Genomic DNA, 20,636 nt, shown 5'->3' with positions numbered 1-20,636 from the left:
CGGTTTGTGTGTTTTAAAAAATATCAGCGGTCTCTGTATAGAGTCAAACTACAAAACAACACGTTTTAGAGAGTAATAAAACATTTATTGTAAGCGCATGGCAGTTTGCAGTAATGCAGATAAAAACGCATGCATTGTAAAACTATTACAGTCGCAGCAGAGAGGCAACAGTAACCCCTAAATTTGTTACCACTCTTATAAAATCTACAATCCAAAACCAATCCTTATACATTAAGTAAATTTGCATTAAAATGAGAAAAAAACATAATTGATGAATAAAATACTGCATTTAACCACATGTAAATCATACAGAAAAGTTGTCCCTGATAGAGCAGTGCCATAGAATTTTAACAACACAAGGCAAAAAAAGAAAGAAAAAGAAAAATTTATAATGCAGTGATGACCTGTTCTACATTTTACATTAACGTATCTAGATAGATAGATAGATATAGATATAGATATGCATACCAAAAGCCATATAACCAATTTATTTACACTACTTTAAAATAGTGTTTATTTAAGTAATGTGCCACTGTTCAAATGATTCCAAAGCAATAATTAAAGTCATGTCATGCAGATTGCCAGATTACACCTATTGAAAAATGTTATCGAAAGAAATATAATTGATTATCATTACGGCTTAAACTTTTCATCATAATCTTTCCTCATGTAGATGAAAGCATAGCTTTTTAAAAAACTACAAAAAGCATTTCACAGTTTCACACATCACTTTCAGCCTCCAAGTATGTTCTCTCCCTTGTATTATAGGAAGGGCAGATTAATTTTTGTGCGGACGTGGTCTCGCTTGACCTCTCGTTCCCTGAGATAGGCCTGCAGCTTGTCTGTTGAGAAACAGACCACAGAGTCTGTGTGTTTGGAGAGAGAACGGTCTCCTTGTATCCAGGGGTTTTGGAGGCACTCTGCTGCTGTCGGTCTTGCCCTGGTGAAACATGAAGCCACATCAAATAGTGTCTATGTCTACAAAATAACAGATTCAGTCAACACATCGTTTTAAACCAGGATAAAGGGACAGTTCAGCCAGAAAGAAGAAATTGTTGAATCAAGTCGTTATTTTTGTTTTCTTTGCACACAAAAAGTATTTTCGTAGCTTCATAACATTAAGGTTGAACCACTGATGTCACATGGACTATTTTAACTATTTTATGTTCTTATTACCTTTCTGGGCTTTGAACATGTCGGTTGCGCTGCTGTCTATGCAGGATCAGAAAGCTCTCGGATTTCATAAAAAATATCTTAATTTGTGTTCTGAAGATGAACAAAGGTCTAACATGAGGGTGAGTAATTAATGACAGAATTTTCATTTTTGGGTGAACTATGCCTAAATAACTATTGGTTTTCTTGGGTCTACTGGTGAAAAGTCATGAATATATTACTGATGTTTTCATCTAATTAGTCTGCCATTAAAGGTTCATCCAACTATGATGACATGAAATCTCATTGTCTGTTGTTTGGATATTAACACTCAAAGTAAGCAAACATCATCTGTGAATTTTACCAGGCTTTGTTGCTCAGGGTGTTCTTCATAAAGTTGATGGCTCCCTCGGAGAGACCTGGGTAACAACGATTAAATTGGATCTTGCCTTTTTTGATGTTTCGATCCCTCTCCCAATTTATATCAGCATTGAAGGGACTGTCTGCACTCAACCTAAAAATGACAGTTAAAGTAAATTGAGGAAATCAATATACAATGGCTGAACAATATGGATGCCCCTAATGGCTCTGCAACTATTCTTTACAGTTATAGTTTTACTGAATTAAAGTACTTACATTATAAAAGCCAAAACACCAACAGCCCAGATATCAGTTTCAGGTCCAACTCCTTGTCCTTCTAAGATTTCAGGAGCTTTAGGAAGGACAATATAACCTAACAAAGAGAACAGAAAATATTTTTCAAAAACTTAGTTTTTTTGGTGATAAGATTACATTTTAAAATATATTCAAATAGAAAGCACTTATTTTAAGTACTAAAATATTCACAATGTTACTGCATTTGTTGTATTTTGGATCAAAAAAAGGCTTGCTGAGCAGAAGAGGCTTCTTTAAAAACATCAAATCTCAATGTCCAAATACTTTTGACTGGTAGTGTTTTTTTTGATCAAATAAATGCAAGTTTGGTAAGCACTTATTACATTACACAATCTAACTAAACTGTCAACCAAACTTCGCAACAGTAATCTATAACGATTGAAACAAAACATAAAACAAAGTCTACAGTATCATTGATATACCTTTATTATCTGTCATTTCTTTTATGTGTTCAATATTTAGTGCCTGTCCTGGAACGAAGGGCTGAGCAGAGCCCAAATCCACAATCTTCACAACATTTCGGCCCGTCACAAGCATGTTGTCTGACTTGAGGTCCAGGTGTATAATGCGTCGACTGTGCAGATAATCCACAGCACTCAGAATCTGCTCAAGTAGGTCAGTCACCTGTGTTTCTGAATATAGATTCCTATAGGCCATCAAAAGTGAAAAGTCAGGTCATTTTATGGTCACTGATTTATAGATAATCTATATCTGTATCTGTGAATATATCATTTGTAATTTAACAGCTCCCTTTAAATAGTATTATTGCTTTCACCTTTCTGCAAGGTTATAAAGCAGCTCTCGTCCTGAGCACAGCTCCTCTATAAGCACCAGGCAGGTGGGGGTGAGGATGGCCGACTGCAGTTGGACAATTCGAGGATGGTTCAGTCGGCGAAGCAGTTGATATTCCCTTAAAACCAACTGCCTCTGCTCTGGTCTGTAGGGTGTTATCTTAGCGGCCAATATTTGGGAGCTGCGGCTATCCTCACACTGCATTACCACACTGAAACGGCCTCTGTCGAAAGAGACAAAGTTTTGTACTTAAATGTAGTTAATAAAAAAATTGATAAATGAACAACATAAAAAAAGAACTGTAAACAATGGTAGTAACTGTTTTGTGAGTGAGGAATTCTGCTTTCTTTTTATATTTATATGAATTCATTAAAGGGATAGAGTTAACCCAAAAATGAAAATTCTGTCATTAATTACTCACTCTAATGTCTTTCCAAACCCATAAGACCTTCGTTCATATTCTGAAGACAAATTAAGATATTTTTGATGAAATCTGAGGGCTTTCTGACCCTGCATAGACAACAATGCAACTGAAATGTTCAAACATTCAAACGGCTCGGATTTCATCAAAAATACCTTTGTGTTTCGAAGATGAATGAAGTTCTTACGGGTTTGGAAAGACATTAGAGTGAGTAATTAATGACAGAATTTTCATTTTTGGGTGAACTGTCCCTTTAAAGCTATATATAGCTGTATAGAGTTTAAATACTATAAAGGTTCATATTGTCCCAAAAAACACCAACAGGGTTGACGCTCATTGGAAACACACTCATTCAACAAAACCCAACTACTATTTTGAAAGTATTTGTTGTGGGAGTTTGAACTAGTTCTTAGACTGAGTTTACATAACTGTTATCAAAGAGGTAAATATTAAAATACATAAATATATATATATAAATGTGACCCTGGACCACAAAACCAGTCATAAGGTTAAATTTTACAAAACTGAGATGTATCCATCATATGAAAGTTCAATAAACAAGCTTTCTATTGATATATGGTTTGTTAGGATAGGACAATATTTGTCAGAGATACATCTATTTGAAAATCTGGAATCTGACGGTGCAAAAAAATCTAAATACTGAGAAAATCACCTTTAAAGTTCTCCAAATTAAGTTCTTAACAATACATATTACTAATCAAAAATTACATTTTGATATATTTATAAAAGGAATTTTACAAAAAATCTTCATGGAACATGATCTTTACTTAATTTCCTAATGATTTTTGGCATAAAAGAAAAATCTATAATTTTGACCCATACTATGTATTTTTGGCTATTGCTACAAATATACCCCAGCGACTTAAGACTGGTTTTGTGGGCCAGGGTCACAAATATGAAGTACCTGTTGATTTCAGACAGGAAGCTATAAGATTTCTCAGTGCCAAGACCTCCAGGTACAGTGACCTTTGACCCAATAGATTCCATTTTAATGAGAGGATTATGAGAGTCTGCAATAAAAAAAAATATTAAAACGAAATTAAATTTTATTAAATTACAATAAATTCACTTTCTTTAAATTTCCTTAAATTGAACTCTCTTATCCACTTTATTCTTTAACATGCAAGTAAACCTATGGACGAGACATCTGGTTTATTATCCGCTATAGGAAAATAACGAGAAGAATAACAACATGCAGTATAGAGTAAAACAGTTTAAATTACAAACCAGTGTATTCATAATTATGATAACGCAATTAAATAATATGGTAAGACAGACCAATTTGCGAAATCAAGCAGCTAAACAAGCTTTTGTACAGCTAAAAATAGCTGGACGCAGATGAGACCGGAAGTCAGACCCATAAGATTTACAAATGGCTGAGTCCGCTCTTACGGCAAAAATAAGGTGGATATGACTATATTCTGAGAATATTCCATTTATTTTAGAAAAAGAGATGATTGCATTATATATAAAGATGTAGTCTACAAACAATTTGCAGGCCCACTCCAGAGTGGAGGAAAACAGAAACAAAAAAATGACAAAGATCTGATGTAGGGTGACGTAATACATTTTAACTCGCTCTTGATAAAAAATAAGTATTTTTCCAGTATGTCTTTACCTTCATAAGGTGTGGCCATAAAGGCGGGTGGTGAAGGGTCACTAAAAGGAGCCAACCCTGTCTTGGTCTTATAGGACACTCTGAAGATATATCCCGGTCCTCTCGGAAGGGCATTTGCTGTAAAACAGCTGTCTGTGACATTCTCTGACAACATTCTCCACTCCGCACCTTTGAAAAGTACAATGAAAAGTAGCGCTCATAATACAGGATAAGGTTTATTTTAGTATCTTCTTTCTGAGCCTGAGTATAAGTTCTTACCATTTACACTATACTGAATACAATATATGACAAGTTCTTTGGACGGCACAGGTTTCCAGAACACAAGAGCACCTCCCCCTGCTAGCTGAATGACATCTGGCCTGGATAGTTTGACTGAACTTTCTGGTTGGAAATCATAAAACAATTTCATAACGTCATGACACTGAAGACTGCTGAATTTTCCTGCCGAAAATTCAGCTTTGCCATCATAGGAATAAATTACATAAACGCAGCCTTGGTGAGCATTACAGGAGAAGTTCACTTCCAGAAAAAAAAATTGCAGATAATTTACTCAACACCTTTTCATCCAAGATGTTAATGTCTTTCTTTAAGTTCTTCAATTATATTTTTTGAGGAAAACATTTCAGGATTTCTCTCCATATAGTGGACTTCTATGGTGCCCGCGAGTTTGAACTTCCAAAATGCAGTTTAAATGCAGCTTCAAATGGCTCTAAATGATCTCAGCTAAGAAAGAAGGGTCTTATCTAATGAACCAATCTGTAATTGTACAATTTGCAATTTAAAAAAATTAGCAATTTATATACTTTTTAATGTCAAATGCTCGTCTTGTCTAGCTCTGCGTTCCAGTTTATGACAGTTAGGGTATGTCGAAAAACTCCATCTCATTTTTTTCTCCAACTTCATAATTGTCCTACATCGCTGTTTTACCTTTTTTGTAAAGGGCATTTAATGTTCTTTGCACGTTTACTTTATAAACATTTGGTCGGTACTTCTGCAGTGATGTAGGACGAAGTTGGTGGAGAAAATTAGATGTTTTTCGACATACCCTAACTGTCTAGTACATGCAGAACTAGGGGGCACCATAGAAGTCCACTATATGGAGAGAAATCCCAAAATATTTTCCTAAAAAAAAAATGTTTCATTACGACTGTAAAAAGAAAGACATGATCTTGATGACAAGGGGGTGAGTAAATTATCTGTAAATTTTAGTTCTGGAAGTGCACTTCTCCTTTAAAGGCTTCTTTTAAAAACCTTAAAAAGTCTTAAAAGACCCCATGACTGAACGGTAGAGTATCTATAATAAATAGATTGCTTTTAGTTGTTTAACCTTTGGTTTTCTTAAACATCGGCACTTTCATTGAGAACAATTTGGACTTCTTCTGAGGACTTTCGGGTGAGGTGGCGGCTGTTACAGTAGAAGTAGAAGTCATTATATCTGGTATGACAATGGAGGGGTTCTTCACAATTGGTCCTGTTAGAATGAAAAAATTAAGATTTAATTATCATGCACATATCAAACGTATTTTTGAAAACTGAATAGTGCCGGGATTCTCAACTCTGGCCCTCAAAGTCCACTTTCCTGCAGTTTTTAGCTCCAACCTTGATCAAACTCACCTACCTGTAACTTTCTAGTGACCCTGAAGACCTTGATTAGCTTGTTCAGGTTTATTTGTTTAGGGTTGGAGCTAAACTGGGAATTGGACCTCGAGAGCCAGAGAACGCTAGGAATAGTGTATTTTCAACTATTCAACCATAATAGCCTACCGCCTTTCTTCTTGTCTACATCCTCCTTGCTGGACTGTCGGGTGAACAGTTTTGTAATGCTTGAGGCTGAAGCTCGCATCTTCTTCCTCAGGGTTAGAAGAGGGGTCTTGGGTTGTGAGGATGCTCCATCTGCTTGTTTCTTCTCCGAGCCTTCCAGTTGAGGAGAAGAATGGCTAGCCCACGAGTGCTTCCGGAAGATCTTCATGAATCCAGGCTTGGAAGATTTCCCACTAGGGGGTTTGTCTTGAAGAGCTGGGGCTGAGGCATGTCTTTGAAGCAACTCTTTACCGTCTCGTTCTTGCTTTGCAGCCTGGACAGGAACCGCAGAGGAGCTTCTTCTCAGAAGGATGTCACTTTTATTACGCGTCTCATTTAGTCCAGAGCTTGAACTGTTGGTGCGCCGTCTTGGTGGGGCTTGCGGGATGTCTTGGCGAAGAGAACGCAGGACCCTCTCCATGTCTTCATCCTCGGAGTCCTGTAGTAAAGAGCATGGAGATGTTTTTCCAGAGGATCTCAAGGTCTCATCTTGGTGGTGTCTGTGGGAAAGCTCTTCATGTGAGCCTATCCTGCTAGAGGCCTCTGAAGCTTGGTCAAGAGAGCATGCTAGTGAAAGCTGTGAGCCCTCAACGCTTTCCTCATCACCTAAATGTCTTGTATCTGTTTCTGTGATCTGCAATTGGTTGTCATCTTCACAAGAACTTTGTGACACTGACTGACGTCCTTCTTCGGGCTCATGAACTTGCGCTCTCACCTTTCTCACAATTACTGGGCCCTTCTTCGACAAAAACGCAGAGCGTCTGCAAAGTTTCCTTCTCACCTGGACTTCTTCGGGTTTTTCCTGTTCTTCATCAGTGACAGGTTTCTGGCTTTCTTCGACATCATGCTCATCCTCTCCTTGCACTGTTGGGTCAGTTGAAGCTGGAGAGCGTTGTGTGTATACATCTAATGACCTGCTTCTTCTCTGGGTGCGTAGGCTTGGATGGGCAGCACTCACTCCACAATCAAATGAGCTCGACTTGAGGATAGACGAATACATTGACCCTCTTCTTTGGTTAGCTTCTATTTCTGGGGAATCTTCTACATACTCAATGAGGGGCTCATTTAACCTGCCTGAGAGGCTGGCGCGGAGGGGTTTACGGCCACGCTCTTGCTTTTTAGCCTGGATTCTATCCCGAAGTGTCATGTGACGAGCAGACATGGGTGAAAGCTGCTCTGAGCTGCAATAAAAATTGCTCTTGATGAGGCTACGACGTGGTATGGGATCCAATCCTTCATCTTTCTCAGAGAGGTGAAGATAGGGGCTACTGTCTCTGCTCTCCAAACTGACCGGCTCTGTTGGTGCGGTCATGGGAATCACCAGCGGGCCGCTGTGAATGCGGCCCTCACCAATGAGCATGTCTTCTTCATCCCTTTTTACAACTGTGGGCGTCTTTGACACCTGAGTGTATGGGTCATATTCTTCCTCATCTTCCAGATCATCTTCATCCTCCTGGCTCACCTGTTGGAAGAAGTCCCAAGCATCTGCCTCATCAAACTCTGAGGAGGATCCACTACTTAGGGAGGTGCTGCTGGGCTCCTTGGTTTCCCTTGTAGCTGTAATTGAAACGTCACGCAGAGGAGCCTCCAACAACTCTGGGATTGGTCTCAGAGTCAGAACCGAGCCAAGACATGTCAAGGAACGCTGAAAGAAAAGGGAAAAAGCACAGAAAAGTGTAGGAAGACATGACAGAAGGACATTCTCTTGGACAATCAATTGCAAAGGAAATTATTTCAAATCTTACCTGCCATTTTCTTCTTGAAATAAAAGCTTTTAGATTTTTGGTATTTATGTCCTCAGGTTCTTCATCTTCATAATAACCCTAAAAAAATTACATTTCTGGTGAACGTGAATTTTAATTTACAGTTGAGGTCAAAGGTTTATATACACCATGCAGAATCTGCAAATTGTTAGAAGATATTTCATATAAAATGCATTTACATATAGTGCACAATAAAAATCATAGTTGAATTTATAATAAAAGATCTGTTCAAAAGTTGTTTAGTGATATTTGTTCATGAGTCACTTGTTTGTTCTAAACAGTTAAACTGCTTGCTGTTCTTCAGAAATATTCTTTAGGTCTCACTAATTTTTTTTGTGTGTATTTTAACCCTTTCCAAAAATGACTGTATGATTTTGAGATCCATTTTTTCACACTGAGAACAACTGAGGGACTCATGTTCAACTATTACAGAAGGTTTAAATGCTCACTGACGCTTCAGAAAGAAAAAACAATGCATTAAGATCCAGGAGTGTAAACTTTTGAACAGAATGAAGATGTGTACATTTTTCTTATTTTGCCTAAATATCTTATTTTTTCATTTAATACTGCCCTTCAGAAGCTACAGAAGACATTTTCATGTTTCCCAAATTGCAAAATAAATCAAATTTACCCTAATCTTTAAATTCAAAAAGTTTTCACCCCTCGGCTCTTAATGCATTATTTTCTTCTAGTGCATCAGTGAGTGTTTGAACCTTCTGTAATAGCTGCATATCAGTCCCTTAGTTGTCCTCAGTGTGAAAAGATGGATCTCAAAATCACACAGTCATTGTTTGAAATGTAAACTTCTGAATTGGGTCATTTTAATAAATTCAACTATTATTTTCTCTTTTGGACTTTATGTAAACGTCTTTTATGCTAAATATCTTTTTCAGGTCAGTACTAAATAAAAAAACAACATGCGTTTTGTATGATCCCTCTTATTTTGGTAAAATAATTAACATTTTGCAGTTTCTGCAAGGTGTATGTAAACTTTTGACCTCAACTGTATTTGTTCACACAGCTTATTTTATGTTTGCTTGTTGGCATAAACACAGATGAAGACCTACCTGAAACCACTCGTGACTCAAACACTCAGATGCAGATGGTCTCATTCTGTGAAGGTGAAATAAAATAACTTTATCAACTGCTGCTCACAAAAACTTCAATTACACACATGTAAGCAGATCTTACTCTGGGTCTGGCTGTAGAACCCTATGTAGAAAGTCCTGTGCCTCCACACTTCTGCTTGTGATCTCAGGGGTGTCCCAGTACAGCACGCCCTCAGCAACCTTCATCAGTGTGGCACGGTCATTCTCCCCGAAGAAAGGACAGTGGCATGTTAAGCTACCCAGAAAAAAGCAATACAGAAAGAAAACATATAAGAGTACAATTATTTTTAGAGTTTATGGCCATACAAAATTGGAGCATACAGAGAAATAAAAAGAAAAACAAAGAAAAATCAGCTTGCTCCATTTCTTCAGTGCACTCACCATAAGTAAGCAACCACACCAAGAGACCTGGAATAAATAAAAATAACATAACATTCACCAAGCATTAAAGGAAAGAATTGCCTTTCTGAACATGACAAATTTTGTTCACCACAAGTTTGTTTACCAGATATCAGTGGCTATTGTCACAGGTTCTTGGTGGACAATTTCTGGTGCAACAAATTCAGGTGTCCCAAACTTGCTGTATTGGTGCCTGGAGTTGTCGATTTCCTGACAGAAGCCAAAATCACAGATTTTGATGTCTTCTCTCACAGGGGACACCATTAGGATATTGTCTGTCTGCAGAGATAAGGTTAAAAAATAAATTTGACAAAATCAGATGATGTCTTTATTGAAGACACCAATTAGTCCTGTCTTTTAGTTACCTATCAGTGAATTTCTTGTAATACATGAGCTCCAGTGGCCACATTAGAGCCATAATACGCTGTAGATATGTGTAGAGGTTATTCAAGCATTATTATACGCCAAGTGAGTTGTAAATGTGAAAAAAACAGTTTGCATTGCAACATTGAATTTTTTTTCAAATTGCCTAAAAAACCACCTCATGCAGGCATTAAAACGTTTTTGCGATAAATGGGAGTTTTTGTGAAATTGACGTGTTTCCATTGGGCGTATTTTCAATTCGCAATTTTAATTTGCTCAATTTGAAGGGTAATGGAAACGCAGCTATTGAAGCTTAAATTAATGCCACTTATAATACTAACAATACTGTATTATAACTAATATAAAGTACAATCACTTACTTTGATATCCAGATGCAAGATGTTCATACTGTGCATGTATCCAATGCCCTCCAGAACCTGCTGAATATATAACTGGACCTAAAAAGAATAAACAGTAATTATAACATTTTTTCTTGTTTTCTGTATAAAAGTATAGCTGAAATTCAATGATTTCTCAACATTTACCTCCCTCTCTGAAACCGATCCTTTTAAAAACAAATGATCTAGTAACCCCTGTGTAGAACATCTGTGGGAGAAGAAAAAAGAAAGGTGTATATATATATATATTTAGTACATTCGATTTAATGTATAATTTCTAAAAAGCTAATGCCAATTATTCAATCATTTAAAAAAGCAAGAAATTTTTTTAGCGTACAATTCAACAACCAACACCAGAGTGCGTCTTGTGGCAAAAAAGTCCAATAGGCATGTTAGTCTGCGGTGAGCTAGACGGGACAGTAGGTCTCTCTCCTGGAACCCTCTGGTCCGTGTGCTGCTTCTGAGTGGAATGAACTTGGCAGCAAAACATTCACTACTCGCCTTGTGTGTGACTTTTTTAACCACACCAAAAGTGCCCCTGGTTATCCCAAAAAAAAAAGAGGAAAAATGTTAATAAGAACTATAATGGATGTCTTACAACAATTCAGATAAGACATTAACAATTAGGGCTGGGTTTTGACACAAATTTCACGATTTGATTTGATTCTGATTCACAAGCTTGCGATTCGATTTGATTTCTGATTTGTTTCTATATAGATTATTCTGGATATATATCAGGTACAGTACATGCCAAATTTTCTCAAGGAAAAAAATCTCTAAACTAATGCTGTAAAATATACACGGGAATCAGTTGGTATTACATTACTATAATATTAAAGGTTAAAATAAACTGATTTGTATTGAAACTCAGTGAAGTTTTTACAATTACAATTACAGAATTATATTTCTACTCCAGTTCATTTTTGGAAATATAAACATTTAAATGGTGGCTGTCATTAAAACATAAAAAATAATTTAAAAATGAAATCTTATTTATAGTTTATAAACTAAACATTGAATTACAGTAAAAGTTATAATGAATATGTTTTATGGTACAAATATTTACCAAAAAGCTCCTCTCTAGAGATTTTTCTAGCTGACTAACGAGTTTGTGGTCGCCGAATATGTTTTTTTCTGAGGTAAATGTGACATTGTTTACAAGCTGCTACAGTGGCGTCTTTGCGCGGCTGAAACACTGATTGAGCGATTACTTGAGACAGGATATGGATTTCAGCAAGTTTAAATCTTTCTTTTAACATACCTTCGGATGTTCATGCATGTTTATTTTGTGCTGTAACTGGTGTTAAAGCATAGGAGATTGTCCGTTCATGTGCTCTTCTCGCTGCCGCTTCTTTTTAACTGAGGCGCTACAGCGATCTGTCACTTCACATTAAACAGCACCAAAACAACATTTATTGTTTGAATATTGTAATAAAATGGACTACATTTGAAATCCAAGACATTGTTACATATTAAAAGTAACAAAGCACAAAGCTTATAGAGTGTTTTCACGACATGTCATCAATCTGCCATTTTGGCGGCATTGAACGTAAACAATGCCACTAAACCGAACAAATTTTTTTTTTGCTGATTAATGCTGCTGAAAATGATTAATTATTGTCATGCTTTGGGCTGTACTAATTGGTCAGACCATTTGAAATACTATAGACTGCCAAAAGTTATAACAAATCAAGGAGAAGAGCAAAAGCCGTCTGAGGAACAAAAGACATTTGTTGTTGGCCAAACTGAACCAAGATTTCCAGGGCAAGAATCTTGACAACATTCGTGTTTGTGTTTATCATTTCTGGTAAAGTTGGTGAAATATTAGGCTAATATCTTAATTAATACTGCTCATTTTCCTGCTTACTAATTCCTTGTCTACATGATTTAGCAGCTTCCACACGTTTTTTCCGTGAATAAGACAGCATAAATTAGCAGAACAACGTATTCAGTAGTACATTAACCATGGAATCAATGCTCTTGTAAGTGCAAACCCTCTATTGTGATTTATTGGATGGGAGGTGCTCTACAATGTTTTATTCATTAACTAAAAACGGGCTCAGAATCAATATAGATATTTTTACTTAGCCCTATTAACCATTATGACAAAAAAGTTGGTATTTATATATTGATATTACCTCCCTATTTCTTCATGAACATCATATACAGAATGTAATTTCCGTCTTTTCCCAAACTCTACTTCTCTCTCTTCCTCAATGTCATCAGGACCTGATAAAGAAACAGTAAAGTTACTTAAACACACTATTACTTGGCAATAAAAGAGAGGGTAATAATAAATCTCTTCAACCCACCTATGTCAACAATGAGTTTGGCATGGCAAGATGCCTGTCCTTCACTGTTACTAGCTATGCAGGTGTAGGTGCCACAATCCTCTATTTGAGTATTTAGCAAAGTGAGAGAGCAACGTGCACTACTGTGGACTATTTCTGTGTACTCATTGGATAAGATTTCATCTTCATCCTGCAGGAAACCAAATAAATGAAATTCACTTGTAACAAATCATAATAATGTTAGCAACCATTGTTACAGTTTTCCCTAATAATACCTTAAACCATAGAACCTCTGGGGTGGGCTGGCCAGTAATAATGGCAGAGAATGTTGCAGACTGACCAGGCCGGACTGTCAGGTCTTCAATGGCCACTTGCACAGCTGGAGGCTCTGATAAAATATATAATAGATTGACAAATTCCTCTGTTTTTTTCACACAAGTTGTTTAAAAACTAAAAAAATATATAGTTTTTACCTGTCAGCAACAACTCCTCGGTGTCTGAGTAAAACTGTTCCTCAGGCTCTACGGGTCCCTCTGCCTGTGCCGCCTGGACTTGCCTCTCCACATCATCCTGTTCTTCAAAAGCGTGCGTGTCTTCAACACTACCAGCTTGTCTTCAGAGCACACATTTTGCGACAGGACAATAAAATGAGATTATCAACTGACCTGAATATCACTGCTTAATAAAAAAAAAAACACATGTATACAGAATAATTAAACAATATGTAATAAAGACAATGTGTACAGCCTACAAATTACACAAAGTGTATTTAAACTCACGATTCAGGGTATCCAGGCTGAAAAAGTATATGAAACAGGTTCTTCACAAAGGAACTGGACCAACCTTCTGACTGGGGCTCTATTTGAAAACAATTAAGTTGTCAAAGTGATAAAAACTCATTCATTTTTCTTAAACATACACTAACATTTAAAAGCTTGGGGTCAATTAGATGTTCTCTCTCTATTTTGTTAATTAATACATTAATTCAGCAAACAAGATTTTCTTTTTTCTTAAGAAATGTAGGTAATTAATGTTATATTTCTACTTTAAATAAGTTATTTTGCTATTTCCATTCAATAAAAATAAATAAAAAAGTTATGGCTGCTGAAAATTCAAAAAATGTGATGCCATAATACGTTATAATAATAAATAAATGTACTTACAATACATAAATAATAGAGTTTAAAAAATTCTATGATGTAAAATATTAACATTGTTAATGTAATAACTCAATCACTAAGATCTGTGGTCGTATAATCAGCTTTAAATAAGAAATGGGGTAGGATATTTGGTGTCTTTTCTAAACTCAGTTGTGAAGTAACAGAAACACTTACTTACCCTGATAACGACAGGTATAAAAACAGCCTTTCTCGACTCTTTTAAGTCACAGATCACATGTATTCAGTCACATTTCCTCACAAGCAGTGTAAAGAGCCACTTGCAGCAAGGCTTGAGTCTTAGCACATAACCAGCTTGGAAGATGGACGTGGCATGTTAGCGGAGCATGCACTGACTGGGAAACCGTGAGAACATGTATATGAACAGATATAAGAAATGGACAAGGAGAAAAAAAGAGACAGAAAGAAAGAAAAAAGGGAGAGTACTATGCATGCAAAATGCTGAGGCATCTTTGTGAAGACACTTACATAATGATGATTTTGATCAGATCTTTAGTCTCCTGCTCTGTGACTATAAAGGAAATGGGATGGAAAGTGTGTTAAACTGAATGTGGAAATGCACATGAATGACAAGTGTTCAAATGTTTATGAACCACTTAATGAATAAATGAAAACATATAACTACATAGGTATGATATATTAAAGAATACATTATGTATGATATGATAAACTGTATGATATATGAAGTAGCATGCCGTTTTATTTAACCCCGAATGAATTTAAGACAAATAACCATACAGTACAACCATACAGTATGTTCAAAAACTGGGGGTCAGTAAGACCTAATTTAACTTAATTTTTTAATATTTAGGAATTTCATGTAGAAATATTTCTTTCAAATGAATGCCTCAAAATAATTTGAATTTCTATTTATCGAAGTGGTTTGTGGTTTATTTATTTTTGTAAGTATCCTAAAAAAAAATATATATATATAATTTTCCACGAAAATATTAAGCACTGTTCTCAACAAGATAATGTTTCTTATTATGAAATCAGCATATTAAAATAATTTCTGAAGGATCATGTGACACTAAAGCCTGAAGTAATGATGCTGAACATTCAGGTTTGCCACCATTACATTTAAAATTACATTTTAAAATATATGAAAATATTTTTATTTTAAATAAATATAGTCTTGACAAGCATAACAAACCTTTTTCAAAAACATCAAGAAATCTTACCAACCCGAAACCTTTGAACGGTATTGTATATGGACATATAAAATGTAATATTAAAACATGTTTCCAATGACATAATGCAATGGAGATGCCTCTATGAAAATGGCTGATGAAGTTTGATAGTTTGAGTGATCCCATCAGAAGTTTCTTCCAGACCAAGAAGCTCTTGAAAATGGAAAACTGTTGGTGAAATTCAGCACATTTTATTAATACATATGTGACCCTGGACCACAAAACCAGTCTTAAGTCGCTGGGGTATATTTGTAGCAATAGCCAAAAATACATTGCATGGGTCAAAATTTTAGATTTTTCTTTTATGCCAAAAATCATTAGGAAATTCAGTAAAGATCATGTTCCATGAAGATTTTTTGTAAAATTCCTACTGTGAATATATCAAAATGTAATTTTTGATTTGTAAAATGCATTGTTAAGAACCTAATTTGGACAACTTTAAAGGTGATTTTCCTCAGTATTTTGATTTTTTTGCACCCTCAGATTCCTGATTTTCAAATAGATGTATCTCGGTCAAATATTGTTCTATCCTAACAAACTATGCATCAATAGAAAGCTTATTTATTGAGCTTTCATATGATGTATACATCTCAGTTTTGTAAAATTTTACCTTATGACTGGTTTTGTGGTCCAGGGTCACATATGGTTTTGGTCTCTAGACTACAGAGCTAGATGTTAGAGGAGTGGAATGTGACGTTTCAGTGACGGAACATGAGGAATGGGGTGGAAACAGAGTCGGTTGGAGTTGGAAGTGACTGTGGTATGTGCTTCTTCAAAGCCTACTGGTGCCCACCACCACATGGCGAGACTTAGTGGGCAAATACACACCTTCTTTGCCTTAAATAGTAATTGCCGTTTACCTTCATCTTCATCCTACCTGGATCTGGGGTGGTTTGTGATTGCTTTTGGGTGCTGACTGTCACAGGTAATGATGCTGGAGGGCAGAGTTCAGCTTTACACTTGGCACTGCCCACTTCATTTTGTAGCTGCATCACAAACACAGAGAAAAAGTATATAAGGGGATCCATACATGATATGAAGTCACTGAAAAGTAGCAGAAGACTCTGATACCTCACACTGGTATTGACCCAGATCTGCCTCTTCAGCTTTCTTTATGGTGAGAGTGAGAATTCCTGTCTGAGCATCAGATTGAATCTGGTGTTTCCTGTTATTCTCAAGCTGAATGCCATCCTTAAACCAGCTGTGCATATAAAATGTGTGAGTTTTTTATGAAACGCCATGTCTTTCCAAAGACCTTCATTAATCTTCGGAACAAAGATTATGATATTTTTGATGAAAAAAGCTTTCTGACCCTGCATAGGCAGCAATGCTACTGACGCAGGAACTGGTGGTCTTTTTGCTTTTTATTTTTTGTTCATAAAATTACGGTTGAACCACTGATGTCACATGGACTATTTTAATGATGTATTTACTACCTTTTTGGGCCTTGAACGTGTCAGTTGGATTGCTGTCTATGTAGGGTCAGAAAGCTCTGGGATTTAATCAAAAATATCTTAATATGTGTTTTGAAGATAAACAAAGGTCTCACAGGTGAAATGAGGGTGAGTAATTAAAATTTTTGGGTGAGCTATCCCATTAATACGAGTGAATGATACGAGTTTTACCTTATTGATGGTAAAGGAGCAGATTGTGTGGAGCACTTGAACTGCACGTCTTGTCCCTTTACAAGGACTGTGTTCTGTAGTCTGGTTGTGAAGCTTGGAGGCACTGTGGGATATAAAAACATTTCTCAATTTTTGGTGACCACGACTTTTCTGTCACCTTTAGAATTTGCTCACTAGCATTCAAAAGTTTGAAATCAGGGATATTTAAAATGTTTTTGAAATATGCCTCTTATTCTCACCAAGGTCACAGGGTCAAAAATACAGAAAATCAGTAATATTGTGAAATTTCAAATAACTGTTCTCTATTTTAATATATTTTAAAATGTAATTTATTCCTGTGATGGCAAAACTTAATTTTCAGCAGCTATTACTCCAGTCTTTACTGTCACATGATCCTATATCCTTCTGATATTCTTATTTGGTGCTCAATAAACATTTCTTATAATTATTAAATTGTGCTGCCTAATATTTTAAGGACTTGATTAATAGAAAGGTCAAACCGACAGCATTTAAAATCTTCCTGAATAAAAATTGTTTTACTGACCCCAAACTTTTGAACAGTAATATAAATGCAAGACATGTGAATGGAAATGCATACAAAAATGATAATAAATGGCGGTAATAACCGTTTCTCAAAAACATACCATCAACCATGATGTTAGCCAAAGTGCTTGCGTTCCCTGCAGGATTGGTTGCGTAACACATGTATTGACCCGAGTCCGCCACTGTGAGACCAGTCAGTACAAGATAACAAGCACCCAACTGTCCTTCTGATGTAATGTGATGCTCATCTTCCTTAACATCATAACCATCTGAAAGCACATCAGCAGAACCCATTTATACACAATATTAAATGTAAACTTTCCATATTTATACACAAATAGATAGAATTATTTACCTTTATACCATTTTATTAGTGGTTTTGGTGTACCAGTGACTTTGCAGACCAGTTTTACAGTTTGTCCAAGTTTTGCTGGATAGTCAGTAAGATGCTGCTCAAAGCATGGTGCAGCTGTAAATATAAACAAAAAGGTGTTGCAAAATTGCAATCACTTCAAGCAGTCAAAACAGATTTATTCTTAAAGGGATAGTTCACCCAAAAATGAAAATTCTGTCATTAATTACCCATAAGATCTATGTTCATCTTCGAAACACAAAGATATTTTTTATGAAATCTGAGAGCTTTCTGACCCTGCATAGACAGCAAAGTAACTGACACATTCAAGGCCCAGAAAGGTAGTAAAGACATCACTAAAATAGTCCATGTGACATCAGTGGTTTAACCTTAATTTTATGAAGCTATGAGAATTATTTTTGTGCACAAAGAAAACAAAAATAATGACTTTATTCAATATTTTCATCTCTTCTGTGTCAGTCTTTGACACACATCCATTATGGTCGTTATTTTTGTTTTCTTTGTGCACAAAAAGTTTTCTTGTAGCTTCATAAAATTAAGGTTGAACCACTGATGTCTTTACTACTTTTCTGGACCTTGAACATGGCAGTTGCGTTGCTGTCTATGCAGGGTCTGAAAGCTCTCGGATTTCATCAAAAATATCATAATTTGTGTTCGGAAGATGAATGAAAGTCTTACGGCTCTGGAATGACATGAGGGCGACAGAATGTTCATTTTTGGGTGAATTATCCCTTTAACTTTGCTTTTCTGTGTCCTAACTTACTCCAAGTGGGCTGTTTGCTGCGCTGCTGCAGGTCTCTCAGATCTTTGAGCCAGGAGAGGCGGAAGAGGATGGATCGAGCTTGCAGAATGATTTTTCTCACCATTCCCCGGTGCTCGTGCCAAAGACCAAATGACCTGTCATCTCCCTCCACTGTATCCTTTACATCAATATCACTCAACTGTGAAAAAAGCAAATGCATTTGGAATGGATGTGAAATGGACTGCAGTGATTAGTGCTGCCATGATATACATGATATTACATGCGCAGTGTACTGTACACAAGTCTCTACAAATGTAAGGTGAACCTTTTCATCATTCATGTTTTCAGCATGATAGTATGTAGAATAGACTTTACAGTTCTGCATTACTAAAAAATGTTATACTAATAAATGCATATCTGATTAAACCTTCATCTTATTCTTGAATATGTAAGCCTCAGTGTATGTGCCAAGTTCTCTCCTCGGCTTGCAGAAGACAATACACTCTTTAAATAGAAAGATGTGGCGGTGATGTCCTCTTTGAGAGATTTTGACCTCAGGAACTTCTTCCCATACTGTAAAATGGCCCTGAAAAAAAATAACACATTGAAACTACTATTAGCAGAATGGTACCTTCCAATTCTTACACTTGCCATCTTGTCAAACTGCAAACAGAAAGGTTCAGGAAATAATGATACAGTACTTGTCTAATGGGTTCTCCAAGCCCCTTGAGAGGTGCAGGGTAATTCTCTATCATGGACAGATGATGCAAGTTCTCTGCACGCCAAGGCAAGCTGGAAACAACGGCAAAAGCGTCCTCCAGTAGGCAACAGTTCTGTCCGCTTTTTGCTTTGTTTCTGATCAGCTCCTAAAAAGACAATAATAATGTTGTGTGTGAATATATTTGCACAGATAACCCCAACTTTTGAATGGTTGTAGAATATATCTAATTCCTATTATATATTGTGTATATGTGACTCTGGACCACAAATGCAGTCATTAGGGTCATTTTTTACTGAATAAATAAGCTTTCTATTAATGTATGGCTGAGATACAACCATTTGAAAATCTAGAATCTGAGGATGCAAAAAAATCAAAATACTAAGAAAATTGCCTTTAAAGTTGTCCAAATTAAGTTCTTAGCAAAGAATATTACTAATCAAAAATTAAGTTTTGATATATTTATGGTATGGAAATGTACAAAATATCTTAATAGAACAAGATCTTTATTTAATATCCTAATGATTTTTGGCATAAAAGAAAAATCTATAATTTTGACCCATACAATGTATTTGTTGGCTACTGCTACAAATAAACCAATACGTGCTAAGACTGGTTTTGTTGTCCAGGGTCACATTTAAAAGAAAATTAATGAGCCACCACACCTTCAGTACATTTTTGTACGTTTGAATTCTCTCCATGGGTCTCTGCAAATACGTGCTAACATTGAAGACCTGGGTATCCGAATGTGCCAACTCTGTGTTTGCATATTGCTGGAACACAGTAAAAGAAGAATTTTGATTTATTTTAAGACACTTAACGCAATTTAAAAGAAGGACCACTTTCTGCCAAACTAAAAACAGACTGTGCTCTTGCCTTGAAGAAATGCTGTGTGTTTTTGTCTGAGACGCAGGCCTCGGCTTGGGGCAGGCCTGTAATGAACTGGAGGTACATCTCAAAGTCCAGTGCATAACTGACAAAACACTGGGCTAAATCATCATCTGAGAAGCACATCTCCAGCTTAGGGAGAATACAACTGTCATGGAGGGACAGAGGGACAAATAAGTTAAACCACAATGTGAATGCATATATTATATTATATCACTGTATATTATAATATAGAACAAAAGAGATGTGTTTACCATTCATGAAAATTTGCAATATCTCTGATATTGCGAAATATGTACTCTTTTTGACTTAGGATGGTAAGAGGGACTTTAGAACTTGTCTCTAAGTATTGTAAATGGTGCTCCACAAAGAAGTTCATCTCGCACACAAAATTATTCTCACCATCAAGGAGTCCCTTGATCAAGCGACTGGAATTAAAAAAAAAAAAAAAGTTAGGCAATTGAGCTTTTCACAAAGCCTGAAAATAAAATAGATAATTAAGACATTATCTGTGATTATTTGTCTTCTTTTTAAGATTTTACAAAACGTTACAGGTAAAGTTCACCCCAAAATGAAA

At 36.1% G+C, this 20,636-nt stretch overlaps 1 protein-coding gene across 1 annotated transcript in view; it reads right to left on the bottom strand.

Annotated features, from left to right (window-relative positions):
• Positions 1–449: 449 nt before the first annotated feature.
• Positions 450–20,636, bottom strand: part of obscna (obscurin, cytoskeletal calmodulin and titin-interacting RhoGEF a) — a 61,988-nt gene continuing 41,801 nt past the window's right edge. Inside the window, exons 50-83 of the mRNA XM_073819850.1 lie at positions 20,314–20,487; positions 20,048–20,207; positions 19,837–19,944; positions 19,155–19,319; positions 18,881–19,039; positions 18,475–18,652; positions 17,694–17,807; positions 17,440–17,607; positions 16,796–16,898; positions 16,242–16,371; positions 16,048–16,156; positions 13,582–13,660; positions 13,276–13,415; positions 13,078–13,190; positions 12,824–12,992; positions 12,650–12,740; positions 10,849–11,049; positions 10,659–10,719; positions 10,494–10,571; positions 9,857–10,029; positions 9,733–9,759; positions 9,434–9,586; positions 9,310–9,355; positions 8,225–8,302; positions 6,444–8,124; positions 6,007–6,150; positions 4,938–5,060; positions 4,680–4,847; positions 3,966–4,071; positions 2,603–2,842; positions 2,250–2,473; positions 1,789–1,885; positions 1,517–1,666; positions 450–940 (exon numbers count right to left, since the gene is read on the bottom strand). Coding sequence (XP_073675951.1) covers positions 763–940; positions 1,517–1,666; positions 1,789–1,885; positions 2,250–2,473; positions 2,603–2,842; positions 3,966–4,071; positions 4,680–4,847; positions 4,938–5,060; positions 6,007–6,150; positions 6,444–8,124; positions 8,225–8,302; positions 9,310–9,355; positions 9,434–9,586; positions 9,733–9,759; positions 9,857–10,029; positions 10,494–10,571; positions 10,659–10,719; positions 10,849–11,049; positions 12,650–12,740; positions 12,824–12,992; positions 13,078–13,190; positions 13,276–13,415; positions 13,582–13,660; positions 16,048–16,156; positions 16,242–16,371; positions 16,796–16,898; positions 17,440–17,607; positions 17,694–17,807; positions 18,475–18,652; positions 18,881–19,039; positions 19,155–19,319; positions 19,837–19,944; positions 20,048–20,207; positions 20,314–20,487 — 6,088 coding nt within the window. The 3' untranslated portion in view covers positions 450–762. The remainder of the gene's footprint in view (positions 941–1,516; positions 1,667–1,788; positions 1,886–2,249; positions 2,474–2,602; positions 2,843–3,965; positions 4,072–4,679; positions 4,848–4,937; positions 5,061–6,006; positions 6,151–6,443; positions 8,125–8,224; positions 8,303–9,309; positions 9,356–9,433; positions 9,587–9,732; positions 9,760–9,856; positions 10,030–10,493; positions 10,572–10,658; positions 10,720–10,848; positions 11,050–12,649; positions 12,741–12,823; positions 12,993–13,077; positions 13,191–13,275; positions 13,416–13,581; positions 13,661–16,047; positions 16,157–16,241; positions 16,372–16,795; positions 16,899–17,439; positions 17,608–17,693; positions 17,808–18,474; positions 18,653–18,880; positions 19,040–19,154; positions 19,320–19,836; positions 19,945–20,047; positions 20,208–20,313; positions 20,488–20,636) is intronic.

Source organism: Garra rufa, chromosome 15 (assembly GCF_049309525.1).
Source record: "Garra rufa chromosome 15, GarRuf1.0, whole genome shotgun sequence".
Lineage (NCBI taxonomy): Eukaryota > Metazoa > Chordata > Actinopteri > Cypriniformes > Cyprinidae > Garra > Garra rufa.
This window is presented reverse-complemented; position numbering and strand designations above follow the sequence as displayed.